The 16,551-nt window shown below is 43.8% G+C and overlaps 1 protein-coding gene across 3 annotated transcripts in view; it reads left to right on the top strand.

Moving 5' to 3' along the window:
* Positions 1-16,551, top strand: part of arhgef2a (Rho guanine nucleotide exchange factor (GEF) 2a) — a 58,377-nt gene that overhangs the window by 19,599 nt on the left and 22,227 nt on the right. For 2 of the 3 annotated variants that reach the window (XM_077007975.1, XM_077007976.1), the window contains exons 8-9: positions 12,596-12,758; positions 16,358-16,425. In XM_077007975.1, the coding sequence (XP_076864090.1) occupies positions 12,596-12,758; positions 16,358-16,425 (231 nt within the window). Of the gene's footprint in view, positions 1-8,458; positions 8,892-12,595; positions 12,759-16,357; positions 16,426-16,551 lie in introns of those variants that run through there. The other variant, XM_077007977.1, reaches the window with a different exon arrangement.

Raw genomic sequence — 16,551 nt, 5'->3', positions numbered from 1 at the left:
ACACACATACACACACACACACCACCCCCACGGTCTAACCCCTACTGTCAGAAACATGCAACACACACACACCCTCACACACACACACACACACACACACACACACACACACACACACACACACACACACTCAGACACACTCACACACCACCCCCACGGTCTAACCCCTACTGTCAGAAACATACAAAACACACACACACATTTTTTCTCGCCTGCCACAGAACAGCTCTGAAGTGAAGCTCCTTGATGGAGTGGTAACCCACGGCAACGCACTGCTCTGTAGCTCTCTCTCCTTCTCTCTTCCACACTCCGTCTCTCACATGCACACACAAAGTGAAGAGGTAGAACATGTCACTGTTGTTTTTTTAAATATGCCGGTGACTTTTAAATGTGCCATTAAAGTACGATAAGATGCAAAAACCACCTTCTATAGCTTCATGCATTGTTTACGCAGTACAACAGTTGAGCTGTTTCAGAGTGGATGCAATGAGAAACATTGGCTAAAAGTATTTTACTCCTGTATGCTTGTTTGTATGTTATGTATAATGCATAACCGATCAGTAAATCATTGTTTCAGAAGAGCATCATGTATGTAATCTGTTGATTGTACAGCATTCCTTTAGAGCCAATCACCATGAACAACCACTGCCCCTGCACAACTTCACTGCCCTCACACATCTGATCATTCTCTCACCTGCTATTATAGTTATGGGTGATTTTAATATTCACATGGGCAACAGTAACAATCCCCTCACTAGAGACTTCATATCATGTATGGAGAGCTTCGGACTGCATCAGTTTATTGACGTTTCCACTCACTCTAAAGGTCACATTTTGGACCTCGTCTGTTGCTCGGGTGTCACTCCTTTTAATCGTTCGGTTGAAGAACTAGCTATATCTGACCACTTTCTTCTTTCTTTTAATCTTCCTCTCTCCACTATGAAGCTTCCCCGTCTCATCACCGACTGCAATATTAAAAATATCGATCTGGTCTCCCTGTCTTCCAGTATAGTCTCCCATTTGGATTTCCATCAACAAATGGTCCCTGATGAGTTAGTGTCATTATATAACTCTACTCTTCAGGCCAGTCTTGACTCTTTCGTCACACTGAAATCAAGTATGGTTCATTTCTCACGCTTGCCCCCCTGGTTCACATCTGAGCTTGGGCTCTTGAAAACTAAGGAACGACAATATGAGATTGTTTCGGACAACTGGTCTGTCCGTTCACAAGGATATGTACAAGGACCTTCATTTTAAGGACTCTTTATCTCAAACTATTCTGGTTTAAATATTTATTTGAATGATGACACTAGATCACACTACGCATTGTATAAGAAAACTGTTCAAGTTCCAGACTCTCTTCCACCATATTCTTCTCGTTCTTGTCTTTTTTCAAAATTAATGTTTACAAGTCTTTTAGAACTCGGTGTATTTCTGCAACTGTTTCTAAACCTTTTAACTCTCCCCTACTGTCTCCTACACTTCCTTGAACCTATGAATTTCCTCTTTCTTCAACTTATTTTTTGTCTTTCTCTCTTCCTTCTATCTCCTAACTTTCTGATCTCATTTGTAACGCTAATCCATCTACCTGCTCACTGGACCGTCTCCCCACAACTCTGCTTCCTCTTATTACTGCTATCATTTACTCTTCCCTCACGACTGAGACTGTATCAGCGGCTTTTAAAACTGCAGCGATTAACCCAATTTAAAAACCTGGTGCTGATCCAACTTATTTTAATAACCGTCACCATGACAACAGTAATTAAAGAGATACATAAACAAAGAAGTGATGGAAATCATGAATAGTTCTCATCTTTGTGTGTATTTATATACGTGTTCATTCTTAGAGTCCTAGACTTCTTGATGGTCAGTAAGAGTAGTCCAGGGCCGTGGAGATAGAGCCATATGTGACATAACCCCCAAGGCGTGCAACACCCGGGCACGCCAAAACAGGCAGGAAGGAACAGACACTGGGGACACAACTACCAGGATGCAGAGGGGACCCAAGGGGTGTGGCTGGGGCAGGGACAACAGGCACGGGGCAGGACGGGGGCACGGGATGGTGAGCCAAACCCAAGAAAGGATTGGGACGGGGAACGGGCCGAGACAGAGGAACAGGACTGGACGGGACATGACTGGGAACAAAAACAGGAGACAAAGTGGAGGGGGCCGGATGAGATGGTGCCACAGGTGCCATCAGATACACGGGGGGACCTGGTTCCTGAGGACAGTAGGCGGAGGATAACGGAGACCTGGACGAGGACAAAGTGGGTGATAATCTGGGGAACTGAGATGGGAACAGGGACCTGCAGGAACACACCAGACACAGATACAGGGACAGGTACGTGGACACAAACAGGCACACACACAGGGACTGGGATCAACAGGAAACTGGGAATGGAGCACGGCAACAAAGGAAACAAAGGCAAGGGCAAACAAGGATATCAGCAAAGGGAACCATATCCAGGTTAACACGACAATTATCAGTCTCAGGCCCACAGGCGGGCAATGCAGTCTCTGTGGGGGCTGGTGCAGTCAGAAGATGGTCCGTGAGAAACAGCCGAGCCGGGGAACTGGCTAATGGGCCGAAGGGACCAGCTGGACCAGCTGACAGGCCGAAGGGACAGGCCTACCGGCTGAGGGAACTGGCGTAGGGTAGGAGCGGGGTAGGAGCGGTGAAGGAGGCCCCAGGGGATGCTGCGGCCGACGAGGCCTTGGGGAGTGTCGAGGTCGAAGAGGCCCTGGGGAGCACTGAGGCCGAAGAGGCCCTGAGGCGCATCAAGGCCGAAGATGCACTGGGGAATGCGGGAGCCGGTGAGGAGGCGATCGGATATTTCAGGGACGATAGGGAGACATTCGGAGGCATACTTGCCTGTCAGACTGACGTCATCGAGAGGCTGGTTCGCCGGACTGACGTCATCGGGAGGCTGGGCCACTGGACTGACGTCATTGGGGGCAGAGCCGCCAGACTGCTCGGCTGCAGTGTGGAGACCTGGGCGATGCAGGCGAGCATGGAGATCTGCGCAGTGCAGGCAGGTGTGGAGACCTTTTAAGGAGTTAGGTCTCATGCCTCTGATCCCTCTCACATGGTGGATGGGTTTGACTAGCTGGGCCATGAGGGGTCGGCGCATCGGGGCACAGCCACCCCCAAAATCTTCCTTGGGTAGTACCACTGCACTGTAATCCGGTCCTTGGGGTGACACGAACTGTTCCTCGAGTTGTTAAAATTAAATCTGCCCACTCCAGTGCCTTGTCAGTCAGTAGGGATCTCATAAATAGTACTAGGACACCCTCAGGCGGAGTGGGGCAAGTGAGCAGCTGAATGTATGTGTTACATTGGCTAATATAAAGGTCGGTGGATGAATATAAGCCGCTGTATACATCTGGGCAATGGGCCAGTGAGGGCAGGGCAACGGGGTTTCCACGAGAATCTCTGTCTGAAAATGATTTCTGGTTCTCTAATCTCTGATGTAGCCTGCAAATACTGCTGCGGCATGCGCATAAATATTCTGGGGATAGTTTCTCCTGCTGCGTCGAATTACTATGGTCGGTCAATCTGTTACGCTTACCACGAGCAGGCATGACGGAAATGTAGGAGACCAATGAAAATAGTTGCTCTCTGACTATACCATCGAGACGTCACCCATGCGCCCCACTGTGAGGGCTCGAACAACGTGGAGTCATGGAGACACTAGCTCTCCCTGGTGTGTCCACAGCTACAACTGACTCTTGCTCTCTATCCCTTAATAATGAGTGGACTCTCTAACTGACTGGCACGTCTCACAAATACTATTGCTATTACTGTCAGTGGTGAGAAGGTCTAAGCTAAACATGCCACAATTGCAAAGGCAGGAGTCTGCGGTTCATATTCTCAAAACTAACTAAGTTCTGCTGATTTTGCCTTCTGACGCTGCTTCCTGCTGACGCTGCTTCCTGCTGATGCTGCTTCCTGCTGACGCTGCTGCAGAGTGTTTTTCTAATTTTGCAATTGTTTTTTCAAATTAACGAATTAGCGAACTATCTCTTCTATTAGCGATCTCTCTTCTAGCTTTCCTTCTATTCTTATTCTTCTGGATCTGAGTGCTGCCTTTGATACTTATTTATCACACCACTCTTCTTCATAGACTGTCCTCCATTGGGATAACTCACACACCATTAAAATGGTTTAAATCATATCTTTCAAACTGCACACAGTTTATCCTGCTCAAAACTTTTCAATTCTCAACCTTCTCCTGTTTTCTCTGGTGTGCCTCAGGGCTCTGTCTTAGGCCCCCTTCTTTTCATATTCTATATTCTCGCCTTCTGCTCTGTCTATCCTTCAGTTCCACATTGGAACTGGCCAAACGCAATTTCAAACTTCTGTGTTAACCTTGTTACATAGATTTTTGACAATAAAGTTCTCTTGACTTGACTAGTTCAGGTAAAGCACTTGGGTGTTATCCTGGATAGTACTCTGTCATTACAATCACACATCAATAATACCACTCGATCTGCTTATTTCCACCTCAAAAATATCACTTGTCTCCGCCTTTCTCATCATATCATTCCTGTTTTACATCTGCTTCACTGGCACGGTTAGGCATCGCATCATCTACAAAATTTTACTCCTCACTTTCAAGGCAATTCACAACCTCGCCCCTCCATGTGTCTCAGCACCATGGGGCTATTAGTAGCTCTGCCCCTAGGTCCTCTTGACTTCAGGAATTCTGAATCCATTTCACATTTTAATCAGGTCTCAAAACTTATATATTTAGAGTTGCCTATCATCTGACTCAAATTGCTCTGAATTTTATCCATTGTCTCTATGTGTCACTTCCAACCCTTCCCTCCTCCCTAGTCCTGCCTAGTTTCCCCGTTCCCATGGTTTCTCCCTCTGTCTGTCACGCCCCTGTCTTTAGTGCCTGCACCTGAGTCTCGTTACACTCCCCTGTTTCAGAGTATATCATCCCATCTGTTTCAGTCGTCCGTGTCGGTCATTGTTTGTCGTGTGAGTACGTCCTAGCCTTGCCCTGTCCCGCTCTGCCTTGTTCTCTCCATCTTGCCTTGTTAGCGTGTTTACACTGTTTTCCCCGTCTGTGTATGTTTTATCCCATGCCCTTCTACTCTGTTTCCGGTTATTGGTCTCGTCTCTCGTCGTGTACTTTAGGATTTATGTTTAACCTCACCATGGTCTGTTGTATCCTGCCTTCGTTGTGTTTAAGTGTAGTCTGGCTTTGTCAATATCTATCTCCCCTTCGTTGTTACTCCCCTTAGTGTTGTTATTCTCCCCGCTCCGTTTTGGTAGTGTACGTGTGGAATGTTCGTATGTATTAGTGCTTTGCTTAGTTATCTGGTTGTCTTGTTCGATAGTATTAGTCTTTTATTGTATAGTGTAGTCCCTGTTTGTGTCCTGGGTTTCTGTCTAGTGTTTTGTCATTTCCTTAATAATAAACATTCCCAAATTTGCAATTGCGTCACCCCTGTGTTTGATAATCATAACACTATGTTTTGCTGTTTTATTTATTATCATTGTTCTATTTTATATTTTAGATTATGTAAGGTGACCTTGAGTGTCAAATAAAAATAAAATGTATTATTATTATTATTATTTTTATTATTATTATTATTATTATTATTAATAAACTAATTGAGTCAACAGATACAATAATATACTAATGTTTTTTGGTGGATGGTTCATTTACAGCAATGTTATGTAACAAACTGTGGGGGCTTCTGTACTCTATTTACCATGTACTATTCTCTGTCCTTGCTCCAAGATGGTGGAATGATCTTCCATTAGCTGCACGGACAGCAGAGTCTCTTGCTGCCTTCAAATGTAAACCGAAGACTCACCTGTTTGTTGAGTTCTTAAACAAGCAGTAACTCAGCAGATAGCACTTGTATCTGTCAGTGGTTATTTGTGCTTCTTGGTAACAGTTTAACTACTGTTTAAGTGAAGCTGTTTTAATCAAAACACTAGGTAATATTGATTCCTGTACTTTAGTAGTTCTGGTTCAAGGGTATCTTGAATTCTGGCCTATCTGTGCTATTATCTAGGATGAATTCTGTGAACAGATGCAAAGCATTTTGTAAGTCACTCTGGGTAAGAGCGTCTGCTAAATGCCCTAAATGTAAATGTACTGACCGACTGTAACATCCTTTCAAAAAATGAGTTTCCTCCAGCAATGCTGAGTAACCATCCAGCTGTTTGATATATATGTGGCAGAGAGCTGTGGTAACTAGTGTTATCGGGACAGTCTGAATGCACAAGTCTTGGCTTTCTTGTGTCCAGCTTTTCAAAGATTGTCAGGACTTTACTTTATCTGTATATTGATTGGATAGAACAGTTTATTTTGAGGTGTAGGGAATAAATATTCTTGCCGGCACTATTTCATTGAAATGAAATTATTAAATGTTTAGTTGTTATTATGCTTGGATCATTCCTTGCCTACATGTGCATGCATGTGAGTATGTGTGCATGTGTGCATACGTGCATGTTTGTGTATGTGTATATGTGTGTCTAAAATTTCAAGAAATCAAGAGCAAAGCAAGGGAGAAAGGGAGAGCAAGCAAGTGGTGAAATGCTGTGTGGAAATCCGCCCACAGAGCAATCTGTCCTGTCCAGAGAGAGAGAGAGAGAGAGAAAGAGAGAGAGAATGGTTGAAGTTAAAGAGCTGGTGGATTTCACAGAAAAGGGCTCTCTACACGTCCGATATGCAAATCTTGCAAGAACAGCATATCCGAAATGTGCTGTGGCCTTCACATCTAATAAAATTACTGATACTACACACAATTCTGAAGACTAAAAGTCACAATTTTTTTACTTTGGGTCACAATTAATCATTGCATAATCTATAGAATTAGCTTTGTTTTAGGCAGAGGTGTATAATCCAGGTTCAGAAAGTAAAAGTCCTCACCAGGATTTTGCTTTGCTCAGGCTTCCTGGATTGTGTTGATTCCACTAATTTTACCTGAATTGTACTAATTAGAAAATCTAGCAAGCTTGAGCAAAATCCTGGTGAGGACTTTTACTCACTGAACCTGGATTATACACCTCTGGTTTTAGGTAGGTTTATAAAGTACACTCTACCTTTAGCATCTCCATGGCAGATAAATAGCTGCTTAATTTAGGACCATCATCCACTATTCAGTTGGACTTGTTTTATGGAATTAGCATGCAGAATATTTGACAAATAAAATATAAGGAGAGCATAGAGGGAACTAACGTGATGTTAGGAGCCTTTAATATGTGCACACAAGTAAACTTCACCAACTCTTACCACACCCTAACATCTGAGTGTATGGTTGGCATGGCAACAGATGTGGTCAAGGCAGCAAAAAAGTCTGCCTGCCTCCATGCTCCCTCCCAAAATAAACAGCCTTCCATTTCTCCCACATTTCTCCCACACTTCTCCCTCATTTCTCCCACACTTCTCCCACACTTCTCCCTCATTTCTCCCTCATTTCTCCCACACTTCTCCCTCATTTCTCCCACATTTCTCCCACACTTCTCCCTCATTTCTCCCACACTTCTCCCACACTTCTCCCTCATTTCTCCCTCATTTCTCCCACACTTCTCCCTCATTTCTCCCACACTTCTCCCACACTTCTCCCTCATTTCTCCCACACTTCTCCCTCACTCCACATAAACACAATCACACTGCAGCAGTGTGTGACACTATTATCAATCTGCTCCTCTCTCGTCCGCAACCAGGTATTAGCAGTGCTATAGGTGATCTGTAGTTAAGTATAATTAAAATCTTTACATACACTTATACTGTATTAGTAAAACATTCCTTCAAAGCAAGGAAATGAGTACCAGAAGTTATATATGAACTCTTTGGCTTATTATGATCAATCTTTCTTGCTCCTGTCTGAATTACTATATTTATCGATAACTATATTTGAATGTTGTCCCAGAAGGGTGATTATTGGCTGTGGTTTGTGGTTTTTACTGTGAGATGAAGTAATGTGGATGCTGCAGGGTGCAGTATAGTTCTGGCAGGTTACTGAAGACTGAGTCTGCCTTGTTATGTATTTACACGGGTTTGCCTCCTAAGGCACTCCAGTCCAGCTTTAGAATTGGTGCATAACCCAAACAATAATATCTGTACTCTTTACAAACACCTGCAGAGAGTGTGTGTGTGTGTGTGTGTGTGTGTGTGTGTGAGAGAGAGAGAGAGAGAGAGAGAGAGAGAGAGAGAGAGGTGCATAAAAGAAAAACAGAAGCTGAGTGTAATGTAATGTGCCTTCTGGACTACAGGAGAGGAAATTCAGAGTATCGTTCCCGTTTGCTCAGTGAAGTTGAGATTTGCCATTACGTTTGTCCGTTGGTATGAGTGTGACACTAAGAATTAGTCTTGCCAGAGGGCGGAGTTGTGAAGTTAATGTAGACCAAGTTGTTACCTTTATAACAAGCAAACATAAACAGTCGTGCGCGCGCGCGCAAACACACAAACATGCACACTCTCTCCTTCTCTCTTACAGACACACAGCACATATTCTTACAGCACATATTCTCTTACACACGCGCACGATTAAAAAAGAAATTGGTTAAGAAATACTGTCTCGTGGGCGCGGTTTGGCATCGTGTTTCGCTGCCTTCACGCGCTGCACCGTCATTCTGGCGTTTCCTGTACGAAAGGAGCGGTGTGCACGGGGGCACGAGCGGCGCTTTCACAAGAAGTTACGGTGTCGCGCTGTACAGTTAGACAAGGCTCGCCAAGATATGTGATTGTACCGGATAGAATATTACGCGACGTTTAACAAGGACACTATTTCTTTTGGATATTTTCTTAGCCTTTGAGTGGAATTGACGTATCATTATAATAACGGAACTGCATTTCGCAATGTCTCGAGTTGCGGATTTGTCGAAACTTCGCCAGGAGAGGATGAGGGAAATCACTCTACGGGTAAGTGCGGGTAAACGTAGCTAATGGAAACATTTCCATTTGTTCATGAATAACAGATTCAGAGACATTGTCATGCTTGCATACTGCCAGAATTTTACCCAGATTGATGCGCATGGTTTACGAAAAACAGGCAAAATATTTAAAAAATAATTAAAATCTGACTTATATAAACTACTCCCTTGTTGGGTGTGGGGATTGTCCTTGTAGGAACTTGAGATTTTGGGGGGATATTTGCAATTTCTAGTAATTACCAGCATGGACCTTACTTCGACTTGTGTAGGTGCGACTGAGACGCACGGGGAGAGGGAGCGCGTGTTTGCGCGCGCGCGCTGCTCTGAGTAGGGGGAGGTAACCAAGAGCAGCAGTTACCATAGAAATATTAGGCCACACGTTACAGACGTCCCACACCAGCATACCGTTTATACATTCACATGCAAATAGCAAGCACGCACTTTAGTGTGCTCACCGTTTAGTGTATGTGATGTTGGTGAGCGTCTAACTTCACCCTCACAAACACCCTCTCAGTCATAGCGAACCATAGACCTGTCGGATCACCTTCGTCTCTGTTATCACCATCATAATTATACTCCTCATCGTTCTTTGACAGCTATTTAAGCAGTAGGTTCCCCATAGACTTGGTATATTCAGGTCACAGGACAGCGTTGGCTGGACTAAATCAGGAGCTCAGACTATTTAAACTTGAGCCCTGAAGTTGAAACCCTTAACCCTGCTGAAGCGTGTGAGGTTGGAGCAGTAGGTGTTTGACCTCTGCATTTGTACCGTCCAGCTACCGACCGTGTCTGGTTCAGTGTGGACCGCTTCAATTACACAGTGATACTGCAACAGCCGCGGCTGCCTGTACTTGAGCTGAGCTGATGGCAACACTGTATTTCTGGTGATTTAGTGATTCATGCTTTCAGTGGAGGTTTTTGGCCTAGGGTTGCCTTCTCTCTCTCTCTCTCTCCCTCTCTCTCTCCCTCTCTCTCTCCCTCTCTCTATGTCATTCTGTCCCTAACAAACACACACAGATACAAAAACGGCATTTTACACTGAACATCTTTTTATACAGTTTTTGCTGCCCATTTCCACCCCCATGCCTATGTTCCCATGGCAACCGTTAACTATGACCATTGCACATTACAAAGAGGAAGTAGTCACTCTCTATTTCCTGTGCAGTATTTCAAAACAGTGGTGCAGCACCAAAACATAAGCAATTCAAATGCTCATATAGACATTTTCTCACACAAATATAATAATAATATATAATAATAGTCAGTTATATTTTGTTCACCATGTAAATGGAATTTGTCCTCTCACTTCACAGTATAACCTGCAATACAATAATATAAAATCACATGCAGTCTGTGTGTATTGAGGTCACAATTCACAAACAATTGTACAGTGTAGTATGTGCAGTGTAGTGTGCAGTCTGTAGGGCAGGTCTCTATGTGCGGTGCATGGTGGTTGTGGTTGGGCAGTGAACAGTCGAGGTGTGCTCAATATGGTCCAGAAAACGGCTGGTGAAGTGCTTTTTGGTTTTATTTTTAAAGTACCTGATGAGCTTTAGTGAATGCCATGTTTTAATAAGGAACAAGTGGTGGTTTAGGGAAAGAGAAAGGTTGAATCCACATGAATCTTGTTGTAGGACATATTGAGAGAGACATTCCTCCTGTTCAGTGTCACTGAGCACCAGGTTATTGGTACAAACATTACCAGGCAGCTTACCACAGTCACCAGAGAAGTGGATGGTAAGGGGATCTATGGGCACAGTACTACAGAGCCAACAAACGACAGCAAAAACATGTCACTCTTCCAGACACAGTATGCATGGAGGGATTGATTTGTGATGTCTGTGAATATTAAGGGTAGTTGCCCAGATATAGGAAGCATGGAGGATGAGGAACACCTGTGAACCATATAGCCTTCATGGACAGGAGAGATGGAGTTAGAAGAAAACAACCTGTCAGTGGAGATCAGAGTAGTATATTTTGAGTACATACATTTTTTTCCACCAATCACATTAACTTTTTTTTACTTAGTAGTTTAGGATCCAAATGATCATTTGGGGAAAAAGTTGATTAGCCATAAAGTCAGAAATAAACACATTAAGTCAGAAAAAAGTCATAAAGCCAGAAATGGTCATTTTTACCAGAGCTGAGCAGTACAACAGATGTTCGCGTGTCCAGTAGCAGCTGTTCTCAGAGCAAAGGCATTAAGATGCACTATGCACTGTCCATGTCATTGAATGTTTAAGAAAGGCCAACCTGTCTGTTGCAATGCAAATGAGACACTCACAGTCCTATAACCAAAAACTGTGAGCTGAACTTGCAGTTTGCAGATGTCTTAGATATCTGATCTCAGCAAATCCCGATTTCCCATTTCATTCCCTTCTGCCAAGTGCTGTTATGTGTTTTTAACATTTTTTTGTTGTATTTTATCGTCAGTTACACTGCATTTTTGCTACTATAAACAATAACTGTAAGAATCCAGTGACTGCAGAGTGCTTTTGAGTAGTTTTAAGCTGAACACTTTATGGTTTTAGTGCAGCTCAATTTCAGCTTACTGGTAGTGAGCTGTTCTGTTATTTCATCATATTACAGTGTATCTCTAACTGCACTAGAGCCTATACATTAGCCAGTGTTGAATGTTGAATGCTTCCAGTAGAGACAGGCAACCCCAAAGTGAAAGTCACACTTTATAGCACTGTAAAATGTCTGTAGGAGTCCTGTTGCAAAGGTGTTTAATGTTATAAAATGGCTGTTTTCCTGTTCATAAGCTCTGACTATAAATGGGTGTCTACAGCATGAGAGATGATTCAGAGCAGTTACACAAGAACAGCACAATTCACAGATATCATCACCCTGTGTGTGTGTGTGTGTGTGTGTGTGTATGGGTCCACAGGAAAGTTGTTTACCATTGTCCTGCAATTTGGCTAGTATGTGTATAATTGTTCAAGGTGTGATTATAATGACAGTAGTGAAGATAAGAGGAAACCTCGGGGTGTGGAGTAGACTGTTGTGGTTGTGAGGACTGTGTTTGGTGTGGGGTGAGCTGTTGTGGTTGTGAGGACTGTGTTTGGTGTGGGGTGAGCTGTTGTGGTTGTGAGGACTGTGTTTGGTGTGGGGTGAGCTGTTGTGGTTGTGAGGACTGTGTTTGGTGTGGGGTGAGCTGTTGTGGTTGTAAGGACTGTGTTTGGTGTGGGGTGAGCTGTTGTGGTTGTGAGGACTGTGTTTGGTGTGGGGTGAGCTGTTGAGGCTGTGAGGACTGTGTTTGGTGTGGGGTGAGCTGTTGTGGTTGTGAGGACTGTGTTTGGTGTGGGGTGAGCTGTTGTGGTTGTGAGGACTGTGTTTGGTGTGGGGTGAGCTGTTGAGGCTGTGAGGTCTGTGTTTGGTGTGGGGTGAGCTGTTGTGGTTGTGAGGACTGTGTTTGGTGTGGGGTGAGCTGTTGAGGCTGTGAGGTCTGTGTTTGGTGTGGGGTGAGCTGTTGTGGTTGTGAGGACTGTGTTTGGTGTGGGGTGAGCTGTTGTGGTTGTGAGGACTGTGTTTGGTGTGGGGTGAGCTGTTGAGGCTGTGAGGTCTGTGTTTGGTGTGGGGTGAGCTGTTGTGGTTGTGAGGACTGTGTTTGGTGTGGGGTGAGCTGTTGAGGCTGTGAGGTCTGTGTTTGGTGTGGGGTGAGCTGTTGAGGTCTGTGTTTGGTGTGTTCAGAATAAAGAGAAGGAGCGGATGAGGGAGCGTGAACGGGAGGCGAGGGAGAGGGAGGCACGCTACAGTAACGGCCATCTCTTCAACACCCTGACCGTCAGCGGCACCACACTCTGCTCCGCCTGCAATAAGAGCATCACGGCCAAGGAGGCGCTTAGCTGCCCCAGTAAGTGTCCATCCCTCTACACACACACACGCACACACACACACATGCGCGCACACACACGCGCGCACACACACTCACACACGCACACACACACACACACACACACACACACACACACACACACACACACACACACACACACACACACACTTGCACATAGACATACACTGCTTTGCACATACGTATCTAGAATATAGAGTTCTGCAAGAGGTTTGAGCATTTTGGCTTTTTGAATTTGTGATAAAAAAAAATTCAATAAAAAATTTTCAGTACATTATATGGATTTAATGTTGTAATGTGGTATCAACACAGTAAGTATAACTCACAACATAAAGGTATAATACATAAAGTTATAAAACCATCTATGCCTAACACAGTTTAGAATAGGCATGCATTTGATTCAGTTTGGGAATAAAATGATAACACTCAGTACTGCTTATGGAAAATATCAGTGCCGAAGACAGACAACTACTTTATCTACTGGGTCGATTACTGAAAAGATGAAACACCAGGCATCAATGATAACACCCCAAATCACTGCATTTAATTACTTTTGATTAATAATTCATATAACAAAATAACAGTGTACCCAAATTGACTAAGAAGGTGCATTTACAGTGGGGAAAATAAGTATTTAGTCAGTCACCAATTGTGCAAGTTCTTCCACTTAAAAAGATGAGAGGCCTGTAATTGACATCATAGGTAGACCTCAACTATGAGAGACAAAATGTGAAAAAAATTGAGAAAATCATTTTGTCTGACTTTTAAAGAATTTTTTTGCAAATAATGGTGGAAAATATGTATTTGGTCACCTACAAACAAGCAAGATTTCTGGCTGTCACAGACCTGTAACTTCTTTTTTAAGAGGCTCCTCTTTCCCCCACTCATTACCTGTATTAATGGCACCTGTTTGAAGTTGTTAACAGTATAAAAAACACCTGCCCACAACCTCAAACAGTCACACTCCAAACTCCACTATGGTGAAGACGAAAGAGCTGTCGGAGGACACCAGAAACCGAATTGTAGACCTGCACCAGGCTGGGAAGACTGAATCTGCAATAGGCAAGCAGCTTGGTGTGAAGAAATCTACTGTGGGAGCAATAATCAGAAAATGGAAGACCTACAAGACCACTACTAATCTCCCTCGATCTGGGGCTCCACACAAGATCTCAGCCCGTGGGGTCAAAATGATCACAAGAACGGTGAGGAAAAATCCCAGAACCACAAGGGGGGATCTAGTGAATGACCTGCAGAAAGCTGGGACCAACGTTACAAAGGCTACCATCAGCAACACACTACGACGCCAGGGATCTTGCAGTGCCAGACGTGTCCCCCTGCTTAAGCCAGTCCATATCTAGGCACGTCTGAAGTTTGCTAGAGAGCATTTGGATGTTCCAGAAGAGTATTGGGAGAATGTCATATGGTCAGATGAAACCAAAGTAGAACTATTTGGTAAAAACACAACTCGTCGTGTTTGGAGGACAGTGAATGCTGAGTTGCATCCAAAGAACACCATACCAACTGTGAAGCATGGGGGTGGCAACATCATGCTTTGGGGCTGTTTCTCTGCAAAGGGACCAGGACGACTGGTCCATGTACATGAAAGAATGAATGGGGCCATGTATTGTGAGATTTTGGGTGCAAACCTCCTTCCATCAGCAAGGGCAATGAAGATGAAACGTGGCTGGGTCTTTCAGCATGACCATGATCCCAAGCACACTGCCAGGGTAACAAAGGAGTGGCTTCGTAAGAAACATTTCAAAGTCCTGGAGTGGCCTAGCCAGTCTCCCGATCTCAACCCCATCGAAAATCTTTGGAGGGAGTTAAAAGTCCGTGTTGCCCGCTGACAGCCCCAAAACATCACTGCTCTAGAGGAGATCTGCATGGAGGAATGGGCCAACATACCAGCAACAGTGTGTGCCATCCTTGTGAAGACTTACAGAAAACGTTTGACCTCTGTCATTGCCAACAGAGGATATACAACAAAGTATTGAGATGAACTTTTGTTATTGACCAAGTACTTATTTTCCACCATTATTTGCAAAAAAATTATTTAAAAGTCAGACAAAATGATTTTCTCAATTATTTTTTCACATTTTGTCTCTCATAGTTGAGGTCTACCTATAATGTCAATTACCGGCTTCTCTCATCTTTTTAAGTGGGAGAACTTGCACAATTGGTGACGGACTAAATACTTATTTTCCCCACTGTATAAGATTGCACACTTTTAACTTTTTGGTTATACTGTCAGCCTGCCTGCTACCTGAAGACTGTCTGCAGCATTGCGTGTTTGTGCAGTGTGTAGCATGTTGTATCCTGCCACTATCTAGGATCCAAGACACATTGTATCTGACATGGAGATACAGAGATAATGTGCCCTACATGTACATAAACATGCATGTGTGAGAATGCATGGAATCATACACACACAAACACAGATACTATTCCTGTTCAGAAATTGTTCCAAACTTTGCCCACATGAATAGAATGACAATCACATTGTACACTCACACCTATCACCTCTAATGGGCCGCAGTCACACACTTACACACACAATTACATTCACACTGTCAAAACCACACATTCACATGTGTGTGCACGTGCACACACACACACACACACACACACACACACACACACACACCCTTTCCTGTTTTGGTATCACTCAGTTCACCTCTCCTCTGTTCTTGATTTCATTATTGTTCTATATTTTAGCTCAACTTCTGTATTTCCTCAGTGGTCTTTGCTGTAACCAGAGAGTACTGATAGGACCTGTGCACTAGCTCTGTGCTCTGCTACTCTGGTCTGTGTACTGGTATTGATGGCACTGTGTAGGTGTTGGAACATGTAGTTCCTGTCTTTGGGCCCAGCAACAGAAAGAGCAAAGGCCTGCAAAGAACTGCACAACAGAAAGGCCTGATCACTGAATTGGTTCCTGAATCAGTTGTTTCTGAATCATTTTTGTTTTTAGCATGAACTGTGGTAGGGATCAGGTTGAACAAAACATAGACAGTTTGTACTGTCTATGTAACTGATCTGTTAAATAGGTAATAGGCAAAAGATGTATGTTTTTTTTTGATGGGGTGGGGGTGTCAGGGAAAACCCCACCAGGGCCCCAAGTCTCTTTCCTGCTCAATCAGCCTCAAAACAGGAAGTGGAACTATTCTCAAACAATGGGCCCAGCAGACACCATGCATAGGAAAGCATATTGCAGGAGAACTCGCTCAGAAAGGAGTTAACTTTGAGAAAAGGGGATTTGAGAAACAAATGTTCAACCCAGCGATGGATAGTAACCAAGACAGGGAGAAAGACAGGGAAAAGATTGGTATAGTAACATTTTATACAGTGCATACATATTTTATAGACTAGAGCTGAACATGTTGAACATAAATGGCAGACGTGCTGCATGCTTTTAATGACACTTATATTATTGTATCAGCAGTTTGAAAAAGAATCTTTGTGTTCTGTGTCCAGTTATCAGTTGCAAACTCTTCAATGACCTAAGGACATTGAGGCAACAGTTCCCATGTAGAGTGATGATGGGCAGATGGTAGGAAAGAGCGTGACAGATGAAGTAATGTTTCCCTTCTCTTCTCCAGCCTGCAATGTCACCATCCACAATCGGTGCAGGGACGCCCTGCCCAACTGTGTCAAGATGAAGCAGCGGGTAAGATCTCCGCTCCTGCTGGTCTTCAACAGACATGTCACATGAAACCAGTTACACCTAGTCAAATCAAATCAGGTTTTATTTATATAGCACATTTTACAACAGTTGTTAGTCACATTTTAGTGG

The sequence above is a fragment of the Brachyhypopomus gauderio genome, chromosome 6 (assembly GCF_052324685.1).
Source record: "Brachyhypopomus gauderio isolate BG-103 chromosome 6, BGAUD_0.2, whole genome shotgun sequence".
Taxonomy (NCBI): Eukaryota; Metazoa; Chordata; class Actinopteri; order Gymnotiformes; family Hypopomidae; genus Brachyhypopomus; species Brachyhypopomus gauderio.
This window is presented reverse-complemented; position numbering and strand designations above follow the sequence as displayed.